This window comes from Leucopleurus acutus (genome assembly GCF_964270905.1).
Source record: "Leucopleurus acutus genome assembly, chromosome: 5".
NCBI classification, from domain to species: Eukaryota; Metazoa; Chordata; class Mammalia; order Artiodactyla; family Delphinidae; genus Leucopleurus; species Leucopleurus acutus.
In genome coordinates this window covers 70,480,124-70,501,529 of record NC_139147.1, presented here as the reverse complement: position 1 = coordinate 70,501,529, position 21,406 = coordinate 70,480,124, and the positions used below count along the sequence as shown (strand labels likewise).

Sequence of the window (21,406 nt, the reverse complement as noted above, 5' to 3'; positions counted from 1 at the left end):
GAAGGTTCTCCAGACTTCCATGCCCAGAGGTGCCTCAGCCAGTGTCTTTGAGGCCCTAAAGACCTGGGACAGTGACAGGACTCAATAAATAAAGGCGTCTCAAAGGTTCTCAAGCACATCAGTGAAACCACTGGGGCTTCCCCAGGTAGCAAGCAACTGAACTCTGTGAAACAGGAGAAGGTTGGCAAACCTGATAGAAATGGATGGCCCTGAGGCCAAGTCTGAGTTTGGTATGAGTGCCATAGTAGGCTGTCCCTTGCTGCCTGTGCCGCTGGAGCTGCTGAGAAGTGGGCCCCCCGTACTGTCACATTGCTGAGTGGTAGGCACTTCTGAAGTCACCCTGCAACTGGCAGTTTGAATGTTCTCAGTGGTGGTTCTCACGCTGGCAGCTGGGTGACAGGAGTTCACGGTCTTTCCTGCTGGTGCAGCAAACTTCACGGAAGCCACGTGCATTGGAGTGGAGGGTTGCCACCACCTTGAAGAATGTTACTAAGGAGAATGAAGGGAAAGCTGTTACCAATGAGGGGCATGAAGTGGGCTTTGCTCCTAACATCCTAGAGGATAAAGAAGCCCCAGAGCACAATCAGGAAAGCCAGCTACACAAACAAGGTTGTAATTGGCACTCTGTGGCTGCCTCTCAGTTCTTCAGGTTTGGGAAGCACGTCCTGGACTTCAAGTCTCCTGAGGAGCCCAGCAGGTACATCTTCCCTGAGCAGCAGGTGGCCCTGTACAAGTCCTGCCTCAGGGACTGGTACTGCCTATCAAAAACGGCCTTGGAGCATATTGACTGGGAAGCTTGGACGAAGTTCATTGCTGGTGAAGGTGTCCAGGCATTAGGGAATGATTTTTGTGTGTGTGTGTGTGTTACGCGGGCCTCTCACTGTTGTGGCCTCTCCCCTTGCGGAGCACAGGCTCCGGACGCCCGGGCTCAGCGGCCATGGCTCACGGGCCCAGCCGCTCCGCAGCATGTGGGATCCTCCCGGAGCGGGGCACAAACCCGTGTCCCCTGCATCGGCAAGTGGACTCTCAACCACTGCGCCACCAGGGAAGCCCTAGGGAATGATTTTGATGACGTGAATGGCTGAGGCTGTGGTGAGGAATCATGTAGCTGCCTTCTGCTTAGGGTGAAACAGATTGGCTCTGTGACCTAGTCTATTCCGGAATGCAGGCTGCTTCAGACCAAGGGGAGGGCCGTTAGGGGTTTCCATCGCCCCCGGGAGACTGAAGATGCTTTCCTCGCCAGCCTGGTGGGGCGGGGGAGGGGATGTGCACTGGTCTGGTGGAGACAGGTGCACTTTGGCAATCAGAACTGGGTGGAGGACAGCCAGCTCCGTGGAATTGGGGGAGCTGGCAGCAAGGCCAGCATGCTGGCAGGAAGTTCAGAAATTCTCTAGCCACGTACGCTCTGAGCAGGCGAACCCCTAAGCCCTTTCAGCTCTGGACAGCTAATTCACCCTGTGCTTCACACAGCTCAAGACAGCAGTCTCATACCTGTAAGGCCCTCAGGAAGTTACCTCTCCTTTCCGCTATTCCTGGGAGGTTTTTACTGCTTCCTCAGAGCCAAGCTAGACTGTTCGGAACCCAGTTTAGAAACCTCAGCTTTGGAATCTTGTAATTTCTACAATACTCATTGTTCTCACCCTGTTCCACAAGTGTCTGTGGAGCCATTTATATTTACAGTGCAGTCCCGAGGTTGTTGACATGCAAGATCTCCCGTCATGTCAAGAGTTCAATAGACAAAATTAAAAAAAAAAAAATTCAGATATAAGCAAACGAAAAACCAAAATCACAGAGGCCCAGAACAACACATCTGGTTTTACTTAAAAATACTGCAGAGTCTTCTTGACTTCTTGGTCTTGAACCTTGCAAAGGCCCCAGTGGGCACTGACTGGTCTTGGGGCATCCTAGACCATGATGAAGGGGGGAGGGGAGTCCCTCTGCGGTCAGCGGACTCTTGACTCATCTGAGGTGCTTTGGCAAAGTGTTTACAGTGGCGGGAGGAAGAGAGAGCATCTAACTCCTCCAGCCATTACTCCAGTGCAACCAGCTGGAAGAGGGGATCTTCTTCTCTACATCCAGCAGTGAATGGGTTTGCTTTGCCATTGAAAACCCCCTTACTGGAAAACAATCACTGCTTACAGGTATCCTACTTTATAACAAAGTATATAATTTCATTTTAAAGTAAATGGCCCAAACTCCTAGTGCCCCAAACCAGGGTGGGTCATCCTGATGCACAGCCTTCTCCTAAATCCAACTGAAGAAAAGAAAGATTTTTCTTATCAATGTGGCTTTATTGTTTAAACAACAGTAAAGAGAAAAAGAAAAAGATCATTTTATTCCCTCTCCCCTAGCACCTCAACTATCTTAATTTTTAATTTTTCTTTGGCATCCTGATGCAGATACCACTCTATTTTCTGATTTTTTTCCTTAATGTTTTGAAATTTCTGCTTAGTCTTCTGCATAACTGTTTGTGATGGCTGTACCATCTATTGAGGCGATGAACCATGTTTTCCTTCTGGTTTAGGGATTTTGGCTCAAGTTCATGATTGTGCTATTCTGAGGAACATGCAGTATATATCTTAGAGAGTTTTGCTTTCCTTTTGATAATTTTCTGGTGATAAATTCCTAGGAGGGGACCAAGGGCTCAAAAGGTACCGCCTTGCTCTCCAGAATGGTTGTGCCTGCATATGCTAGATGAGGGAACAGCTCAGACGTTAACTCTTGATTGTCTGAGTGATGACTACTTGGCCACTTATATGGTATCTTTCAAAAGTGTTTAGTTATGCAACTTTTGACCATATCAGTTATTTTCTCCTGCTTATCGTGTAGACAGGCACATTTTTTAAAGGAGCGTTTTGACCATTAAAATAACGAGACCAAACATTTTTACTGTGCGTGTTTACACCTTGCAAAATGCTTTCACATCTGACACCTCACTTAATCCTCATGATGCTTGGTGAGGCACTTGGCGGAGTTTTTGTTTTGTCCGCTTTTAGGAAATGGAATGTAGAGGGTCTCAGGTCGCAGGGTGGTGATGAGTCTACAGCCTGAGGTGTCCTGGAGCTGCTCTGACCGCCTCCCGCCCTCTTCCCCTGTTTCCACACCTCCAGGACTTCGGCAGCCTGCGGTCGGTCACCTCCCGGTGCGACTTCAAGGCAAACCTGGTCAGGAACGGCTGTGGCAGCGAGTTTGAGAGTCCGGTCAGCAGCACCCAGGTCCTTCGGAGCCTGCCTCTCAGCAGCAAGGGCTCCAGCCCCGCGGGGTCAGACGTCATCCAGATGACGCCGCAGGAGGTCACGGTGAACCTGCGGCCCGGTGAGTGCCCTTGGGGTGGACCTGTTCAAGATGGTGGAAAGATGAGCCGGGCCAGGGAGGGGGCAGTGGTGAGGTGTGGCCCAGACCCCAGGAAGCAGAGTCCAGGGCCTTTGGGGATGATCAGAGTATCTTTGCTATTTTAAAAACTTGTGAAATATATGTAACGTACAATTTACCATTTTAACCATTTCTAAGTGTGTAGTTCAGTGGCGTTAAGTATACTCACAGTGTTGTCTAACCATCACCACTCTCCATTTCCAGAACTTTTTTGTCATCCCAAACTGAAACTCTGTACCAATTAGACACTAACCCCTCCCTCCCTCCCCCACCAGCCCCCGGCAACCGCCCTTCCGCTTTCTGTCGCTGTGAGTCTGATTACTCCAGGTACCTCATAGAAGTGGACTCACATATATTTGTCCGTCTCATCCATGACGTAGCACGTGCCAGAATTTCCTTCCTTTTCAAGCTGAATAATCCTCCATTGTACGTATAGACACATTTTGTTTATCCGTTCACCCATCGACGGGCTCTTGGATTGTTTCCACCTTTTGACTACTGTGAATAATGTTCTTGTTTTTCGTGGGAGGATGCTGGTATGTTTACTCCCTAGTTAATGCAAGTTTCTCGGGGAACGTAGTACTGCCAGGAGAAAGTGTTTTTTCCTGTCAGCAAATTCCATTTGAATCAGTGACATTCTGAAGGGACGAACTTGCAGAGTAGAGATTTTTTTTTTTTTTCGTGACCCTGGAGCCTCTGCCAGCCCTGGAATTGATTGTGGTGTAAGGGAACTGGCAGTTTTTGCACACCTACTCTGTGCCTGTTACTTGACCTACCCGAAGGTAGCTGATGTAACTTTACACCTGAGGAGCTGTGTGCTCAAGGGCTCCCGGTCAGAGCAGCGAACCTGACTCAATATTGAGTCTTTGTGGTCGCACAGCTCATGGTGGTTTCTAGCTCACCACTTGTGTCGTTTTGTATTCTACATATTAGGTCCCTTGCGATGTCAAGGGAGGAGGTGAATGTGGCCAAATGAGAAGGTGTCACATTGTTGACAGAAGGCAGCTTTTTTCCCAAATCCCGTTGATTTTTAGCCTTTTCTTCTTTGTCATTGTCTAGGAAACCACCGGCAATAACTATTTCCAGGTGGTTTGTTTAGACGTCAGGGCGGCTGGGTCAGTGGAAAGATGAGGGATCTAGCTGGCCGTCCTAGGTGCTGGTTCTGGCTCTGTTCGTAGCTCAGGGGTCCTGGGCAAGCTGCTCTGCTCCTTAGCATCTCAGGGTCTCTGTCACCTTCATTCCTCACAGCCCTTTTCAGAGGCTTAAATGAGACTTTTTGTATACATGCACTTGAAGAGCTTTTAATTATTGTTTTCAAAGATGCAGATTTCGGAGTCAGCCACGTCTAGATTTGGGTAGAGATTCTCATGTCTCAGAAATGGGTCTAGCACAGCCCTGCACGTCTTAAGCTCTTAGTGTTGCCTGTTCTTCTTGTTGTTGTTAGAAAGAACTCTGAGTCGCTGTGTATTTGAGAACTGTTGTATTTTGCTTATTGAATTGTCTTGGAAATAAGAAACGGAAGAAGGGTGTAAGTGGCGTAGAGCAGCATGAACTGCTGGATGGCCCAGGGATCAGTGCTGGGATTAGCTGAAGTAACTGTTTTCACAAGTCATCTCACTGGAAGGGACACTTCGCCTTTTGTTTAGTGAGATTCCAAGTTGAGAGAGAGAAGGGAGCCCTTACAAAGCTGTGTGAGTGGGTAGAGAAGAGGAAGCTTTCTGTGAGCCAATGTCCGATGGTATCCTCCGGGGGGAAGATGAATGCCTCTCCCTACGTGGAGTCAGGCTCAGGGTCAAGGGCTCTGACCTAGAAGGGGACATAGGCGTTGTTGTAGACTATTAATATATCAGAACACAGTGTATGATAAGAATGGTTACAACTAACATCAAGGGTGTGTTTTCCTTTTTAACCTAATGGCGTAACAGTCACTTCAAGAAAATTGTTAAAGTCCTTCACTTTAACGCTATTTTTCATTCTTACTAGATCTTCTGTCTTTGTATATGTGTTCATATTTTTCATATACTAACAATGTATTTATTATTGTATACTGTTTTCACTTAATTTTTGGAAACAAGGACCAAAATTAACACGTCCAGAAGAGTCATAGTTTGAGGGTCATCAGCGAGGGAGGTTTTTACTTTTGGAACTGCTCATCTAGAATTGCTCTGAGCCTGTGGTGCTCTCTCCAAGAAACATTCTTCATGGTGGCAAATCCTTATTCTTTAGGGTAGACTTAATTTAGGGAAGAGTTGGAGGTCAACACAGAATCAGAGATGTCACAGTTTCAATTCCAGTTTACAAAATCAGAATTCAGGTGTGGCTCTGAGGCAGAGAGACTGTTTGCTTTGACTTATCAACTGGCTTTTAAAACAGCCCCCAAAGAAGTGACTCGATTGAGGGCACCCTCCTTGGGCAGAGTTCTCAAAGTTCTCAGGAAGTTTATGCACAATGCTTATTTACGCGTGAAGTTCAACGTATACTCGATTAAGGAAAGAAATCAGTCTTATTTGGTATAGTCACATCTCTCGCTAAGCATTGTGATTCAGTTTCCAGTATTGGAAATAAATGGGAAACATGATCCTGTGTTTATACAAAACCATGATGCGAGTGCTGTGTGCAGCTCTGGTCCTACGGAAGGTACGGTGATGGAGAGCCCTTTGCTGTGGCCGTCAAGGTGAAGGAGGGGCTGGCTGCCCTGTGGAGACGCACCCAAGCTCTGAGGGCGTCTCAGTCTGTAGAGATGAAGACTTAGGAGGAGATCACATGATAATCTGAATTCCTAGAGGTCTAGAACCTTGTGAACATGTTTCTCAAATCTAGAAACGCTTGAAGCCCATGATACCTCTTCACATTTTGAAAATTTCAGTAATTATAAAGAGAAGGACAGTCAAACCGCAGATATTTATTTGGGGAAAGGGGAGAATGGCCTGTTGCAATTAACAACATTTTCAGTTTACCAAGCGGGTACTTACTTCAGGGCAACACCCCCGTGACTCAGGAAGGCATTCAGGTACGTAACGATTGGTTTTTCCATTGTGTATTTTTAGGAACACTTTCCTGGCTCCTCCTTTGCCCTGCTCCCCAGTACCTCATAATAGGTATTTGTTGAATGAAGTGTAGCACTTTACTAGCCTCATGCCAGACTAGTCAAGGACAAGCTTCAGCACAATATGTGAGGTACTTCACCAAGGCAAAGTTAATTGTTCCGGGATAAGCCTGGAAAAAAAAGAAAGAAAAGTTTTCCTCTACTTTAAGCAGAATTTTTTGTTTTGCTTTGTTTTTTTTTAAGTTGAGATGTAATTCACATACTGTCAAATTCACCATTTTGAAGTATACAATTCAGTGGTTTGTAGTGTACTTGCAAGGTGGTTATAGCATCACCACTATCTAATTCCAGAACATTTTCATCACCTCGAAAAGAAACCCTGTACCCGTTAATAGTCACTCCTATCCTCTGCCTCCACGCCATATTCGGCCCCTGACATCCACTAATCTATTTTCTATCTCGGAGGTTTTGCTAACTCTGGACATTTCATTTAAATCATATAATATGTTGTCTCTTATGTCTGGCTTCTTTCACTTAAGCAAAATGTTTTTAAGATTCATTGATGTTGTAGCATGTATCAGGACTTCATTCCTTTTTATGGCCAAATAATGTTCCATTGTATATTTATAGATACACCACGTTTTAGTGGATGGGTATTTGGGCTGTTTCCACTTTGGGACAATTATGACTAATGCTGCAGTGAACACTTATGTACACGTTTTTGTGTGGACATATGTTTTCAATAATCTTGATTATATAGCTAGGAGTGGAATTGCTGGATCATATGGTAATTCTATGTTTAACTTTTTCAGGAACTGCCAAACTTTAAGCAAGATTTTGTATAAACACAAGATCATGTTTTCCATTTTGTTTCCAGTCCTGGAAACTGTATGTCAGGATAACAGTCTTAAAAAAACCTTAACAAAGGGTATAAAATCCTTACGAAAGGACGTAAACTTTAAAGCATATTGAAATGGTAAAAAGCTAGAGGTGGAGCAGTTAGAAAAGGTTTACTTAAGCCTTTATTTGCCTCAGTCCCTTAGCCTGTTAAAAAGTGACCTCTGATTGGTAGCTTAAACTTTTTTTTTAATGTTTTATTTTGAAGTAATTTTAGAGTTGCAAGAAGTTGCAAAAATTATAGAGAGTTCTTGTGTACCCTTCTCAGCTTTTCCCAATGATAACCAGAGTTTGTAATCAAAGCCAGGAAATTGACCTGGGTATCATACTGTTGACTAAACTGCAGGTGATTGGTTGCTTTTGATATGGGCTTCCTGCCAGCCCTCATCTATGCTGCTTTTCTCCCCTCTCCTACGTTCTGGTTGGAGATGGCAAGTACCTGACTTAGGTGTTGCTTCTGCTACCCAGACTGACAATGCGCACTTCAAAAGACTTGATGATGGATGGATAGTGCTTTGCTATAGACTGAATATGTTGAAATTCTAGCTGACTCCCAATGTGATGGTATTAGGAAATGAAGGGGGGCCTTTGAGAGGTCATGGGGTGGAGCCCTCATGAATGGGATTAGTGCTATCAAAACAAAACCCAAAAACCCTCAAGACCCTGGAGGGTGCTTCCCCCCTTCGGCAAGAAGTCTGTAGTGTGAAACCCAGAAGAGGGCTCTCGCCAGAACCTGACCACGCTGGCCTGATCTCGGACTTACAGCCTTTATAACTGTGAGAAATAAATTTCTGTTGTTTGTAAGCTACTTAGTCCATGGTACTTGTTATAGCAGCCTGAACTAAGATAAGATTATTTTCAAGGAAACTAGAAGTGCCAAGCCCTAATTGCTTGGGGTCAGACACTGTGAAGGCCAGTAACTCTCCTGATGGTGCCATCTGTCAAGTGTCAGAATTCTGAGGTGGGGAGTGGTGTTTGGTACAGCAGGGCGGCCAGTGAGGTAGTTCTTTGCTTCTGGGTCTGGATTTAATTCCGGGTACTAATTGCCTTCTGCTGTAGTGAACAGAGAGCTGGATGATAAGTCTTATAAGTTGTGCACTAGGCCCCTAATTCCCTGCTCAGCTGTAGTCCTTTTTTTTTTTTTCTTTGCGGTACGCGGGCCTCTCACTGTTGTGGCCTCTCCCGTTGCGGAGCACAGGCTCCGGACGCGCAGGCTCAGCGGCCATGGCTCATGGGTCCAGCCGCTCCGCGGCATGTGGGATCTTCCCGGACTGGGGCACGAACCCGTCTCCCCTGCATCGGCAGGCGGACTCTCAACCACTGCGCCACCAGGGAAGCCCTGTAGTCCATTTTTAACATAGGTGATTTTAATGTTTCTTTCAATTTCTAGCACAGAAGTATAATTCTAGGGAATCAAAAAACTACTTATATTGGGGATAGCAGGAGTATTTATTTGTTGAGACACTACTTTGTCTTAATATTTGAACAAAAATCAATCTTAAAAACCCCAAAAGTTGTTGCTAGAATTCTCTACTTTCATTTTCTGGTAATGTTTGTCATCTGGTATATGTTCCTAAGGAAAAAGCTCACTTTTCACTTTTTATTGAAGGGAAGACAGAAGAAACCTTTAAAAATACATTTCAGAGGGAATGCTGTTGCTATTGATTATGGTGGGAGAATCTACACTTAGGAACCCAGCAGTGGCAGGAATTCTTTGTGAAATACAGCTGGGGCTAGGTGCGTTGGAAGCAGGAAAAACCAGCAGGACGTGGGAGGGGCTGCTTGCAGGAGAAGCTTCCTCCTCACAGATGTGAGGTGATCAGCTTTTCTCTTCTTCTTTTTTTTAAATATTTATTTATTTGGCTATGTCGGGTCTTAGCTGGAGCATGTGGGATCTCCTTTGAGGCATGCGGGATCTTTCGTTGCAGTGCGCAGGCTCTTCGTTGTGTGTGGGCTTCTCTCTAGTTGTGGCACGTGGACTCCAGAGGGCTTGGGCTCTGTAGTCTGTGGCACACGGGCTCTCTAACTGAGGCCCGCGAGCTCAGTAGTTGTGGCGCATGGGCTTATTGCCCCGCAGCATGTGGGATCTTAGTTCCCCCAACCAGGGATCGAACTCCCGTCCCCTGCATTGTGAGGCGGTTTCTTTACTACTGGCCCACCGGGGAAGTCCCTGATCAGGTTTTCTTTGGGGTTTGCTTTATCCTATTTCTCTGATCCTGCTGCTTGTCCTGAGGCGGGGGTTATGGGGGATGGTTCCAGACAGGAGGGCTGCAGCCACAGGAGGAGACGAGCCTGTAAGGGGATCTTTTTTTTTTTTTTTAAATAAATTTGTTTATTTATTTTTGGCTGCGTTGGGTCTTTGTTGCTGCACGTGGGCTTTCTCTAGTTGCAGCAAGCAGGGGCTACTCTTCATTGCGGTGTGTGGGCTTCTCATTGTGGTGGCTTCTCTTTGTTGCGGAGCACGGGCTCTAGGCGCACGGGCTTCAGTAGTTGTGGCTCGTGGGCTCAGTAGTTGTGGCTCATGGGCTCAGTAGTTGTGGCGCATGGGCTCTAGAGTGCAGGCTCAGTAGTTGTGGCTCATGGGCTTAGTTGCTCCGCAGCATGTGGGATCTTCCTGGACCAGGGCTCAAACCCGTATCCCCTGTGTGGATTCTTAACCACTGCACCACCAGGGAAGTCCCTGTAAGGGGGTCTTATATGGAGAGGGAGGAGGGGGATACGTGGGCTGGGTGGTGTCACCAGAGACTGGCACAGATCAAGTGTCCACAGTGAAGGTGAGCCCGGCTCTCACTCTCCTGGACTCACGAGACGTGGCGACTGGTTTAAAGTCTCGGGTGGGGTCTTCCCTGGTGGCACAGGGGTTGAGAAGCCGCCTGCCAATGCAGGGGACACGGGTTTGATCCCTGGTCCGGGAAGATCCCACATGCCGCGGAGCAACTGAGCCCATGCGCCACAACTACTGAGCCTGTGCTCTAGAGCCCGCAAGCCACAACTACTGAGCCCGTGTGCTGCAACTACTGAAGCCCACACGCCTAGAGCCCGTGCTCCGCAACAAGAGAAGCCACTGCAATGAGAAGCCCATGCACTGCAATGAAGAGTAGCCCCTGCTCACTGCAACTAGACAAAGCCCGCGTGCAGGAATGAAGACCCAACACAGCCAAAAATAAATTTAAAAAAACGAAAAAAAAGGAAATGTTGTCGTTATGATAAAAAAAAAAAAGTCTCGGGTGGTACAGAACTGGGTGGCTGGAGGTACTGTTGAGTGTGCATGGTTCCGGAAGTGTACCCAAAGATGGAGAACATGCCCCAGACCCTCTCCCGGCATAGGGCGCCCCTGGCGTGCAGCAGCAGTTTCACCTTCAGTCAGCTAACCACGGGGGCTCCCTCGGTGGGGGAGTTGCGGCACTGTAGCTTAATTCCCGTGCTTAGCACCCTCGCTGAGAACTGGTCCAGAAATGTCAGTCCCTCCAAAATCTGCTGATGTAACTGAGTCCAAGCTCGTACTGCTCACGGCATAACAGGCCAGTAAATTGAGAGGCGAGTTGCTGGGGCAAGGAATAGCAACTGTAGCTGGAAAGCCAGCAGACCGAGGAGATGGTAGACTAGCGTCTCAAAGAACCATCTTCCCTGAGTTAGAATTCTGGCTTCTTTAATACTAACAGGGGAGGTGGGTAAGGGCCTGGTTCCTGCCAGACTTGGAAGGGGATGTGTTAATTTCTTCCTTCTTGCAGCTAATCACAGGTAGGCCTGGTCAGGATGTTTCCTGTGAGCTAAACAAAGGTATTTTAGCTTAATGCTCATTACCTGGGAGGCAGGGTTCCCAGAGATGGGTCAGTATGTATAATTTAATCTTACAGGCAACATCCCTTTAGTGATTAACTTGTAGTAGAATAATAAGGTTCTTCCCTATTGCACTGACAGAACATTCACTTATTGCCAAGGCCCACTGAGGAGTTTGTAGCATTTAAAATCCAGCATAGATAAGGTAGCCATAAACCCTCATTCCAAACATTAATGATATTACCCCTTTTCTTATACCCCTCCCTTCTTGGAAAACTGGGAGAGAAATATATATATATATATATATTTTTTAACCATTTGCAGCCTCCCTATGGGGAGGTGTGTGTGTGTTGTAGTGATCAATTTCTCTTAGAATTTAATGACAAGAGATTTCTTACTTCAGAATAGATAACCCCTTAGTATACAAAGAGACCTATGTACCACATCTCGTTTCCCTCTTTGCCTTCGTGTCTGGAAAATTTGGAGTTAAATATAATACCCAAGGCCGTTAGCCATTCACACTCAAGTTTTTGGCAGAATGTTCTCTCTTTTTAGCTCCACAGGAAATTGCTTTAATAATTGACTTTCAGGGGAACTGAGGCCGAAGTTTTTCTTGTGTAGAAGCATTTGTATGGTGTTTATATATGCTGTCTCCTCAATACCCACAGTAATTAGCATCCTCCCCATTTTACTGATCCAGAAACTGAGCAGCAAGTTTAAAGGAGCCTGAGGCCTTGAGCTCTTGGTGACAAGGTCCGGATTCCAGCCCAGCTCTTGCTTTCTGAGGCTAATGTCCACTTCCCTCCCATGGGTGCCTTCCAGCCTCCCTGAATCCAAGCTAGTTCCCTGTTTCCTGGTCCTAAAGTGTTCATCTGTAATTGCTCGTAATCCTGCAAAAGGTGGAAGTGGATTCTGGATTAAAGAAGGTATACCTGGAAACTTGGGGGAAGGGCACAAGTAACAAAATACAGGAGACCTCGTAAAGAGGCCGTGGGATTGGACAGAGGGGACAGGATCGCAGGCCCTCCCGCCCCTCCCCCACTACGATGTGGCATCCAGGGATGGGAGGGGCCCTGTGCAGGGACATGGGAACCAGAGACAGCTATTGTAGCAGTCCGGAATTCATTCTGGAAGAAATCTCGAACATTCCTCTGTTTGAGTCAGGCTCCAGTGGCTTTTAAAAATAGGCTCGTACCAACAGGCAACCCAAACTACATCCGTCATCAGGCTAGAGCAGCACATGTAAGGACAAGTCGGGGGAAGCAGGCTTGGCTCTGACACTCAGACTACCATGGTAATTATAATAATCATACTTCATCTGGGCAGGCCTTCACTGCTTACAGAACACTCCTTCCCACATGAGTGCTTCATAGCCTTCATGCTGTCGTGCTGTTGTTATTGCCAGTTTACAGTTAAGGAAATGGAGGCTCGGGTTGCACCGCTAGTTGAGGGGCAGAGCTGGAACTTGGACTGAGATCTTGTTAATGAACTAAGTATGCCTCGTCTGGGGTGGGAGGAGGTGCGGGGAGCACAGAGCACTGGGTTCCCTATCCTGCAAGTTCAAGAAGGCTTCGGCTCGCTGGTTGTCATCTTGAGGTGAACGATGGACGCCTCTGAGACATGACCGCGGGCAGATGAGGTGTGGACCCTCGTGCGGGAGCGAGGCCACCTTCGCCATTGCACCTTTGAACACACAAAGGACGTCCAGATTTCAAGTGTGTGTAGACAGTTCTGTCCGAAGAGTTCAAGGACATCTCTTGGTGCCTGAGAGGCTAACAAGCCTGAGGGCAGATAGGATCACCTGGAAAATTCACGCTTGAAGTTGTTTCTGAACAGTGTGTTTTTAGAGATTATGAATGACGAAGGATCATTGTCCTGGCACGCGTCCTCCAGTTACTGCGCTGACTTGGTTTGGGCCTTTCTGCATACCATGTGGGGCCAGCTTGCAGAGGCCACGCCTGCCAGAAACTGCCTTTTTTTTCATTGTTCTTTTCCTCTGAATCAATTTCTTTTCCCTTTGGCTGTTGACTGCTTATTATAGAACCAAAAGTTATTTTCTCTTTCTTGTAGCTGTAGGCAAATCTAGTAGTGTTTCCTTTCTGTTTCTTTTTCTTTTCGGTGGTGCTAAAGTTTGGAGCATGTCTTCCTATATTTATACATATAATTTATGATAATAATGATTTGTGTCTGTGATATCAGATATGCTGGAGAACTAAATACGATTGTTTGATAAATGGCTAGGGAGATAGAAATAGGTGGCCCGCATAAGCATAAACATTTTTGCCCTCTGGGGGTATTTTAAGTAACCATCTTTGTTTTCCCAGTCTCCCTTGCCTTGCACATCTCTCTTCCCCACCTCAGTTCTTACTAATGTCTGTACCCTTCTCTTGTTAATTTCTTTCCTGTGTTCTGTTTCACATACACCTTTGCGGGCTCCTGGCCACGTTCCCATCTCGGCCAGTCCTTTCTCTGAAGCTGGTATGTGCTTGGTGGGCTCCTTTCACCCATTTGTGTCTGTGGAATTGTCTGGTGCACCGTCCACCAATTACCTAAGCATCCTTTTTGCTGAGAAGACAGAACACTACTAAGGAGATTGGTTCTTAAAGAGTTTCCTTAAAAAATACTGAGGCCTGTGTGTGAAAGGAGAACCTAGAGCTGCATCCTCAGTGCCCATATCCCCTTCGGTCGCTCTGTTTCCAGAGCGGAAAAGATGTCTTCTGAGAGGCACACAGTCACTAAAGCAAAGTCAGAGGTGGGCCAGCTTTGAAAGCAAAACCCGTCCCTTCAGCCCCAGCGAATTGAATGACCTCTAACACGCACGGTCTCTCGGTTGGCACAGGTGACAAGACTACCTTCCAGCTGCAGGTTCGACAGGTGGAGGATTATCCAGTGGACTTGTACTACCTGATGGACCTCTCTCTGTCCATGAAGGATGACTTGGACAACATACGGAGCCTGGGCACCAAGCTTGCCGAGGAGATGAGGAAGCTCACCAGCAACTTCCGCTTGGGATTTGGGTCCTTTGTAGACAAGAACATCTCTCCTTTCTCCTACACGGCACCGAGGTACCAGACCAACCCATGCATTGGGTGAGTGACCAGCTGCGCTTCTGTTGGGTATTCAAGGATGGGGGAATGGATCAGCGGGAACTGAGCCTAAAGAAAGGCCTAGGGAGGTCATATCTGGGTGCGGGGAGGGAACTGGCTCAGGTGTTAAATTTGATGAAGGATAATCCAGCTCTGTCCTCCCTCTGCCTGCGAAGAAATAAATTGTTACAAGGTTGCATAAAGATACAATGATGATAGCTCATTTGTTTTCCTGCCTGCCAGACACAGCACTGTTTTCTACATTAATAGATTTTAGAGAGTGTTCTCAGGAAGTGATAGACCCCGGTGATCAGGGAGGGAGCAGGGAGAACAACTTAAACTATCTCCTTGTTTGGAGCGACTGAGATGTTTGGAATAAATGAATCAAAGTCGGTTCCTATTGTTTATATACATAACTATAACTTACCTTGACAAAACAAAATGAAAACCCTGCCCTTTATAGGTGTGATTTTTTTTTTTTTCCCAACATAAGTACTTGAATTAGAAAATATTCGACAGGGCTTCCCTGGTGGCGCAGTGGTTAAGAGTCCGCCTGCCAATGCAGGGGACATGGGTTTGAGCCCTGGTCTGAGAAGATCCCACATGCCGTGGAGCAACTAAGCCCGTGCGCCACAACTACTGAGTCTGCGCTCTAGAGCCTGCGAGCCACAACTACTGAGCCCTCGTGCCACAACTACTGAACCTGTACTCTAGAGCCTGTGTGCCACAACTACTGAAGCCCGCATGCCTAGAGCCCATTCTCTGCGACAAGAGAAGCCACTGCAATGAGAAGCCTGCACACCACAACGAAGGGTAGCCCCGCATTCGCGGCAACTAGAGAAAGCCCGCACACAGCAACAAAAACCCAATGCAGCCAAAAATAAATAAATTTTAAAAATTAAAATAAATTGTTTTAAAAGAAAATTTTCGAGAAATTATTAGAGAACAAGAGTTTCTAACTACTGCAGTAAGCAAATCCAAAAGTATGTAATGACTCAGACTTGAAGGAAGTTTATTTTCTGCTAACTTGTCCTCTAAGCAGTGACTCGGGGTCCCAGGCTCCATTGGTTCACATGTGGCTTGTAAGGTCATCATGCCTGGAGGATTGCTCATAGGAGGAGCCTATGGACCAGGATAGAGTGGCCTTTGCTCCTACATTCTGCTCTACAGAGCTGGGTTCTAGCGGGGAGGCTGGGAACTAGGTTAGCTGTGTGCAGTGGAAGAGGAAACGGGATGGCGAATAGGTCCCTGCCCTAGTGCATTTGTGTATTGGAGGTGGAGGGTCACTTCCTCCAACTCCCCAATACAACCTTTGTGAAGGTGGTTTGTTTCCTTACTGGGCTTTCAAGTGTTTTGTTTTTTTTTAAAAGAAGATGTGGGGGTAGGAGTTTATTAATTAATTAATTTATTTTTGCTGTGTTGGGTCTTCATTTCTGTGCGAGGGCTTTCTCTAGTTGTGGCAAGTGGGGGCCACTCTTCATCGCAGTGGGCGGGCTTCTCACTATCGTGGCCTCTCTTGTGTGTAGCACAGGCTCCAGACGCGCAGGCTCAGTGGTTGTGGCTCACGGGCCTAGTTGCTCCACGGCATGTGGGATCCTCCCAGACCAGGGCTCGAACCCGTGTCCCCTGCATTAGCAGGCAGATTCTCAACCACTGCGCCACGAGGGAAGCCCCCTCAAGTGTTCTTTTAAATGGCAAGATTATGCAGTGTGACAACGAGTGATAACCTTCAACTTTTTCTTGACTCATTTCCATGTTCAGCTTTGGTTAGGCTTTGGCATGTGAGGCGCCAAAGTATCGCTAGATGAGGAATAGCTAAGACTTACGTTCTTACTCAGTGTCAGGCATTCACTGCACTTCATACCTTATATGGATCATCCCATTTAAATCTCGTAGCAATCTTTTGAGGTCTATAGAAGTGAGCTGTATTTTATTTATTTATTTTATTATTATTATTTTTAAATTAATTTATTTTTGGCTGCGTTGGGTCTTCGTTGCTGCACGCGGGATCTCTGGTTGCAGTGAGTGGGGTCTGCGTTGAGGTGCACGGGCTTCTCATTGCGGTGGCTTCTCTTGTTGCAGAGCACAGGCTCTAGGCACGCAGGCTCAGTAGTTGTGGCTCGCGGGCTCTAGAGCACAGGCTCAGTAGTTGTGGCACACAGGCTTAATTGCTCCTAAGCACGTGGGATCTTCCCGGGCCAGGGATCGAACCTGTGTCCCCTGCACTGGCAGGCGGATTGTTAACCACTGAGCCACCAGGGAGGTCCTGGTGAGCTGTATTTTAAAGATGAGGAAACCGAGGCTTAGAAGGATTACACAAATAGTAAGGGGTAGACTTGGAATATGAATCAGGATGAACTACTTCCAGAGTCTGTTTCCATCAATATGATGCTTATTTTTTCCCCATCTAAATCACACTGCCACCCAGATGCTTTCCTTGAGTTTGAGTAATAATACCCATTCCAAAACCACCCACCCTTCTAGGCACTTGCCTAAGGGTAATGTTAGGCTGTGCTGCAGTAACAAGCAAACCCCAGATCTCAGTGCTCAACACAATGAAAATTTATTTCTTGCTTGTAAAAATCTGATGGGAGCTGCTTTCTTTGGCAGCTCTTCTTCAAGTGGTGACTCAGGGATTCGGGCATCTTGTGATGTCATTTTCGATTCTTTGTCTCCTTGGCTGCCCCTGAGGGGAATAGGGCTGCTCGTAAGCCCCTGAGCCTGTCTAACTTCTTGTCTCCCCTTTGGCAGCCTCAGAAGTTCCCAGCTCTGGGTTGGACTGGGGGGTGGGGGTGAGGTGGTATTTATGCTGGTATTGTATGTTCTGAATCCTTCCCGACCCTTCTGTACACACTCCTAGAAGCTAACTTAGATCTTTCCTGGGATTGCAATGACACAACAGTGGAAAAAACAATAAGATAAGAAAAAATTTTAGACACAAACGAGATTCTAAGTTCCTTAGCCACAGAGAGACACTAGGTGTCCTCACTTTCTGGGTTTAGATTCCTCCTGGCCACAGGTAGCTGCTGGCAGTATTGTCACTTTGGTCCTGTCCCCAAGGCCCTTTTCAGCTGCATCCCAGTGCCACATGTCTTTTTGTTGGAGTTCTGCTACTCACCAGGAGCAACAGCATCTTAACCCCCAATTTTTTCAGTTCATCCGGAATAGTGATTCTGTCTGCTACTTTTCACCCCCGCCCTCTGGTTGGGTCCTGTCTCCTGAGAGACAGGGTGTGTCTCTACTTTGATTCTTCTGGGGACCATCGACGAACTGTCAGATGCTAGATGGGAGGCTGGCAGAGGATGAAGGACTGGCCTGGGGCCCTCAGCGTTGAATATTCAAGGTTATTACACTCTCCTTATTCAGAGCTACTTCTCCAAGCCCTAGAAGGCAGAACCAACTGCAGACGGTAGAAGTTTTGACAGTGAGTACAAGGCACACTGACAGGCTGCTTGGGAGACAGGAAATCCGGTGAAAGAATGGGAGTTTGGAAGGAATCATCAGGTCTGAGTTATACAGATCTCTCTTCCCTAAGCTGGGCAGCATGAAAGGGGAGTCACCGCATGGCTCAGTGAGCAGGCTGAGATGTACCTCCCGCGTCCAGGCAGTGGACTCTGTGTGGTTGCCTGGGTATCCTCGGAGATTCCCCACGGTTCCTGGAGAACAGAGCAAGCGGGGGGATGTAATCAGGCTGTTTCTGTTCCTGATTCAGCCTGTACATGTGCTTTATTTGCGTTCCTAAGTTTTTTGTTTTTTTGCGGTACACAGGCCTCTCACTGCTGTGGCCTCTCCCGTTGCGGAGCACAGGCTCCAGGTGCGCAGGCTCAGCGGCCATGGCTCACGGGCCCAGCTGCTCCGCGGCATGTGGCATCTTCCCGGACCGGGGCACGAACCTGTGTCCCCTGCATTGGCAGGCGGACTCTCAACCACTGCGCCACCAGGGAAGCCCTTTCCTAAGTTTTAATGGCACTGTGAATTAGTTACCAACAGTTAAAAATAAAAGATTTAACAAAGAATAGCCAGGATTTTAGGTTTTCTCAAAAAACTAGGAGGTCTAGTAAAGCCAGCCTTGTCCCACATGTTGTTTGGCTGCCACAGTCCCTACCACTCCCTCTCGTCTCCCAGCTGGGCTGCTTCATTGGTTCTGTTATCGGGCCCTCTCCAGATTCTTGGACAGCAATACCATAGAAACGGATATTGCTCCCACAAGACTCTTAGGCAAACGAAGCTTTTTATTGAAAGGATAGCTGGTGCACAAGGGAGAAGGTGGAAAAGAGTGTCAGTTCCCCGAGGACTTTCTGGGAAGGGGTTTTAAAGGCAGTGTGAGGGAGGAGGCCACAGGGTGCCTGAGCAGCTCGTGCTCAGTTCTTGGGTTGGTGGCATGGAGGTGAAGTTTGGAGCACCATCAACCTTCAGGCTTCAAGCAGTCTGGGGTCTATGTGCCTGCAGTCAGCAGTTTTCATCTGGGGGCCTGCTTCCTGCTAAACCACCTTAAGAATGCGTGTCAAGCTTTTATCTATATCTTTCAGGGAACTGGGAGTTCGGCAATTCTGCTAGGTGGCGGATTTATAGTTCCGCTTTTGTCCTTTGGAAACCATGTACAGATGTCAGTGGAACAGAGATAGAGCTAATCTTTTACTCCTGTGAGTCTCTGGTGGTTGTGTCAGAAGCCCAAGCTTTTAGGTGCTGTTTTTCTGGCCTGTCAAGCCCGCTTTCTCAAGGTCGTTCCCTTGGTCCTTTTCCAAAATGGCTGTCCTGTTGTCTTCCTGTCTCAGTTTGAGTTCCATGCTTGGCTCCGTAGTTGCCGTCTGTGATCCTTGTCTCTTCTTTTCCTTCAGCTCATGTGGAGAGAAAAATCACAGCATTCTCTCTCAATGGTACCTTCTGTTAGGTTTTTTTCTCCTGTGGTGGTGTGGAAGCAGCAGTAGTAGCCCCGGGAAGTTTTGGGGAGATGGGGAGTCAGGAGGAGTGATTTAACCACCTGTGCAGGACATCTCAGAAGAGAACCAGTTTTTTTTTTTTTTTTTTGCGGTACGCAGGCCTCTCACCGTTGTGGCCTCTCCCGTTGCGGAGTACAGGCTCCGGACGTGCAGGCTCAGCGGCCATGGCTCACGGGCCCAGCCACTCCGCGGCATGTGGGATGTTCCCGGACTGGGGCACGAACCCGTGTCCCCTGCATCGGCAGGCGGACTCTCAACCACTGCACCACCAGGGAAGCCCTTCGTGGGGCTTTCTTGAGGTTTGTCCCGCCTCCTGCTCCGGATGTTTCGGCCAAAGGATCAAAATCCTAGACTTATCCCCTCCCATCTTAGAATGAACCAGAAATGCCAGAGCTGAAGTAAGTGGTACCAGGACTGCCATAAGAAGAGAAAAAAAAAGTAATTTAATCATCAGATTAAAGAACTGTTTAATTGCTATTCTGAGTAATAGAAATAGTGTTCCTGGGAAGAGTCACATGATATTCAGTGGTACAGGATTTGATGGATTAATCTGGCCTGTTATTTCTGGTTCTGAACACTTTTTCTTTTGTTAGAGGTATTAGGCTGTTGCTGATATATATGCCATGTCTCATTTATATGTGGCATCTAAAAAGGCCAAGCTCATAGAAACAGACAGTAGAGTGGTGATTGGCCGGGGAAGGGGGAAATGTTGGTCGAAGGGTACAAACTTACAGTTATAAGATGAATACATTCTGGAGCTCTAATGTACAGCATGGTGGTGATAGGCAACAGTACTGTACTTGAAATATACAATTGTATACTTGAAAGTCGTTCAGAGAGTACATCTTAAGGGTTCTCACCACACACACAAAAAAAATAGAAATACATCTGTAAAAATCTTTGCAAGTGAGATAATACATTTCATCCTTCATCATTTATATTTTTTCTTACCCTTTGTGTTTCTTCCAAGAGGTCATGGTACTCTTTCACCCCCTTGAAGGTATTATTTTCATTGTCTTCTGGCATGTCCTGTGGCTGATGAAAAGTCTTCTATCTAATGGTTTTCCTTCTCTCTGGTGGCTTTTAATATTTCCCTGTGCTTTTCATGTCCTATAATGATATGCATTCCAATGTGGCTGGGTTGGGTTTAGTACTTTTATTTGCATTGTTCAGAACTTGCTCTGCTTGTTTAATCTGAGAACATAGCTTTATTCTTGAAAAATTTCAGACATCATCTCTGACTCCTGTCTCCGATTCTCTCCATTTTCTTTCTAACGCTACTAGGTGAGTGTTGGAGCCTCTCATTCTAAACTTCATGTTTCTAAATTTTTCTCCCATAACTTCTACCTCTTTCTTTCCCTTAGCTTCATAAGAGAAAATTTCTTCCAGTTTATCATTTTGTTCTTCAATTTTTAAAAAAAAAATTTATTTTATATTGGAGTATAGTCAATTAACAATGTTGTGTTAGTTTTAGGTGTACAGCAAAGTGATTCCATTATACATATACATGTACTTATTCTTTTTCAAATTCTTCTCCCATTTAGGTCTTTACAGAATATTTAGCAGAGTTCCCTGTGTTATACAGTAGGTCCTTGCTGGTTATCTATTTTAAATATAGCAGTGTGTACATGTCAATCCCAAACTCCCAATCTATCCCCACCCCCCCCCCACCCTTCTCCCCTGGTAACCATAAGCTCAGTTCTCTTAAGTCTGTGAGTCTGTTTCTGTTTTGTAAATAAGTTCATTTGTATCATTTTTTTTCTAGATTCCACACATAAGCGACATCATATGATATTTGTCTTTGTCTGACTTATTTCACTTAGGATGATAATATCCAGGTCCATCCATGTTGCTGCAGTGGCATTATTTCATTCTTTTTAATGGCTGAGTAACATTCCATTGTATATATATATATACCACATCTTTTTTTTTTTTTTTTGGCCACACCACGCAGCTTGTGGGATCTTAGTTCCCCAACCAGGGATTGAACCCGTGCACCCTGAAGTGGAAGTGCAGAGTCCTAACCACTGATTGCCAGGGAATTCCCACATCTTTTCATCTGTTGATGGACCTTTAGGTTGCTTCCACGTCTTGGCTATTGTAAACAGCGCTGCAATGAACATTGGGGTGCATGCATCCTGTCGAATCATGTTTTTCTCCAGATACATTCCCAGGAGTGGGATTGCTGGATCATATGGTAGCTCTGTTTTTAGTTTTTTAAGGACTCTCCTTACTGCTCTCCATAGTGGCTGTACCAATTTACATTCCCACCAACAGTGTAGGAG

The 21,406-nt window shown here is 46.5% G+C and overlaps 1 protein-coding gene across 2 annotated transcripts in view; it reads left to right on the top strand.

Annotated features, from left to right (window-relative positions):
- The window catches only part of ITGB5 (integrin subunit beta 5), a 112,447-nt gene that overhangs the window by 17,140 nt on the left and 73,901 nt on the right, over positions 1-21,406 (top strand). For both annotated transcript variants that reach the window (XM_082839597.1, XM_082839596.1), the window contains exons 3-4: positions 3,111-3,315; positions 13,935-14,184. In XM_082839597.1, coding sequence (XP_082695723.1) covers positions 3,111-3,315; positions 13,935-14,184 — 455 coding nt within the window. The remainder of the gene's footprint in view (positions 1-3,110; positions 3,316-13,934; positions 14,185-21,406) is intronic.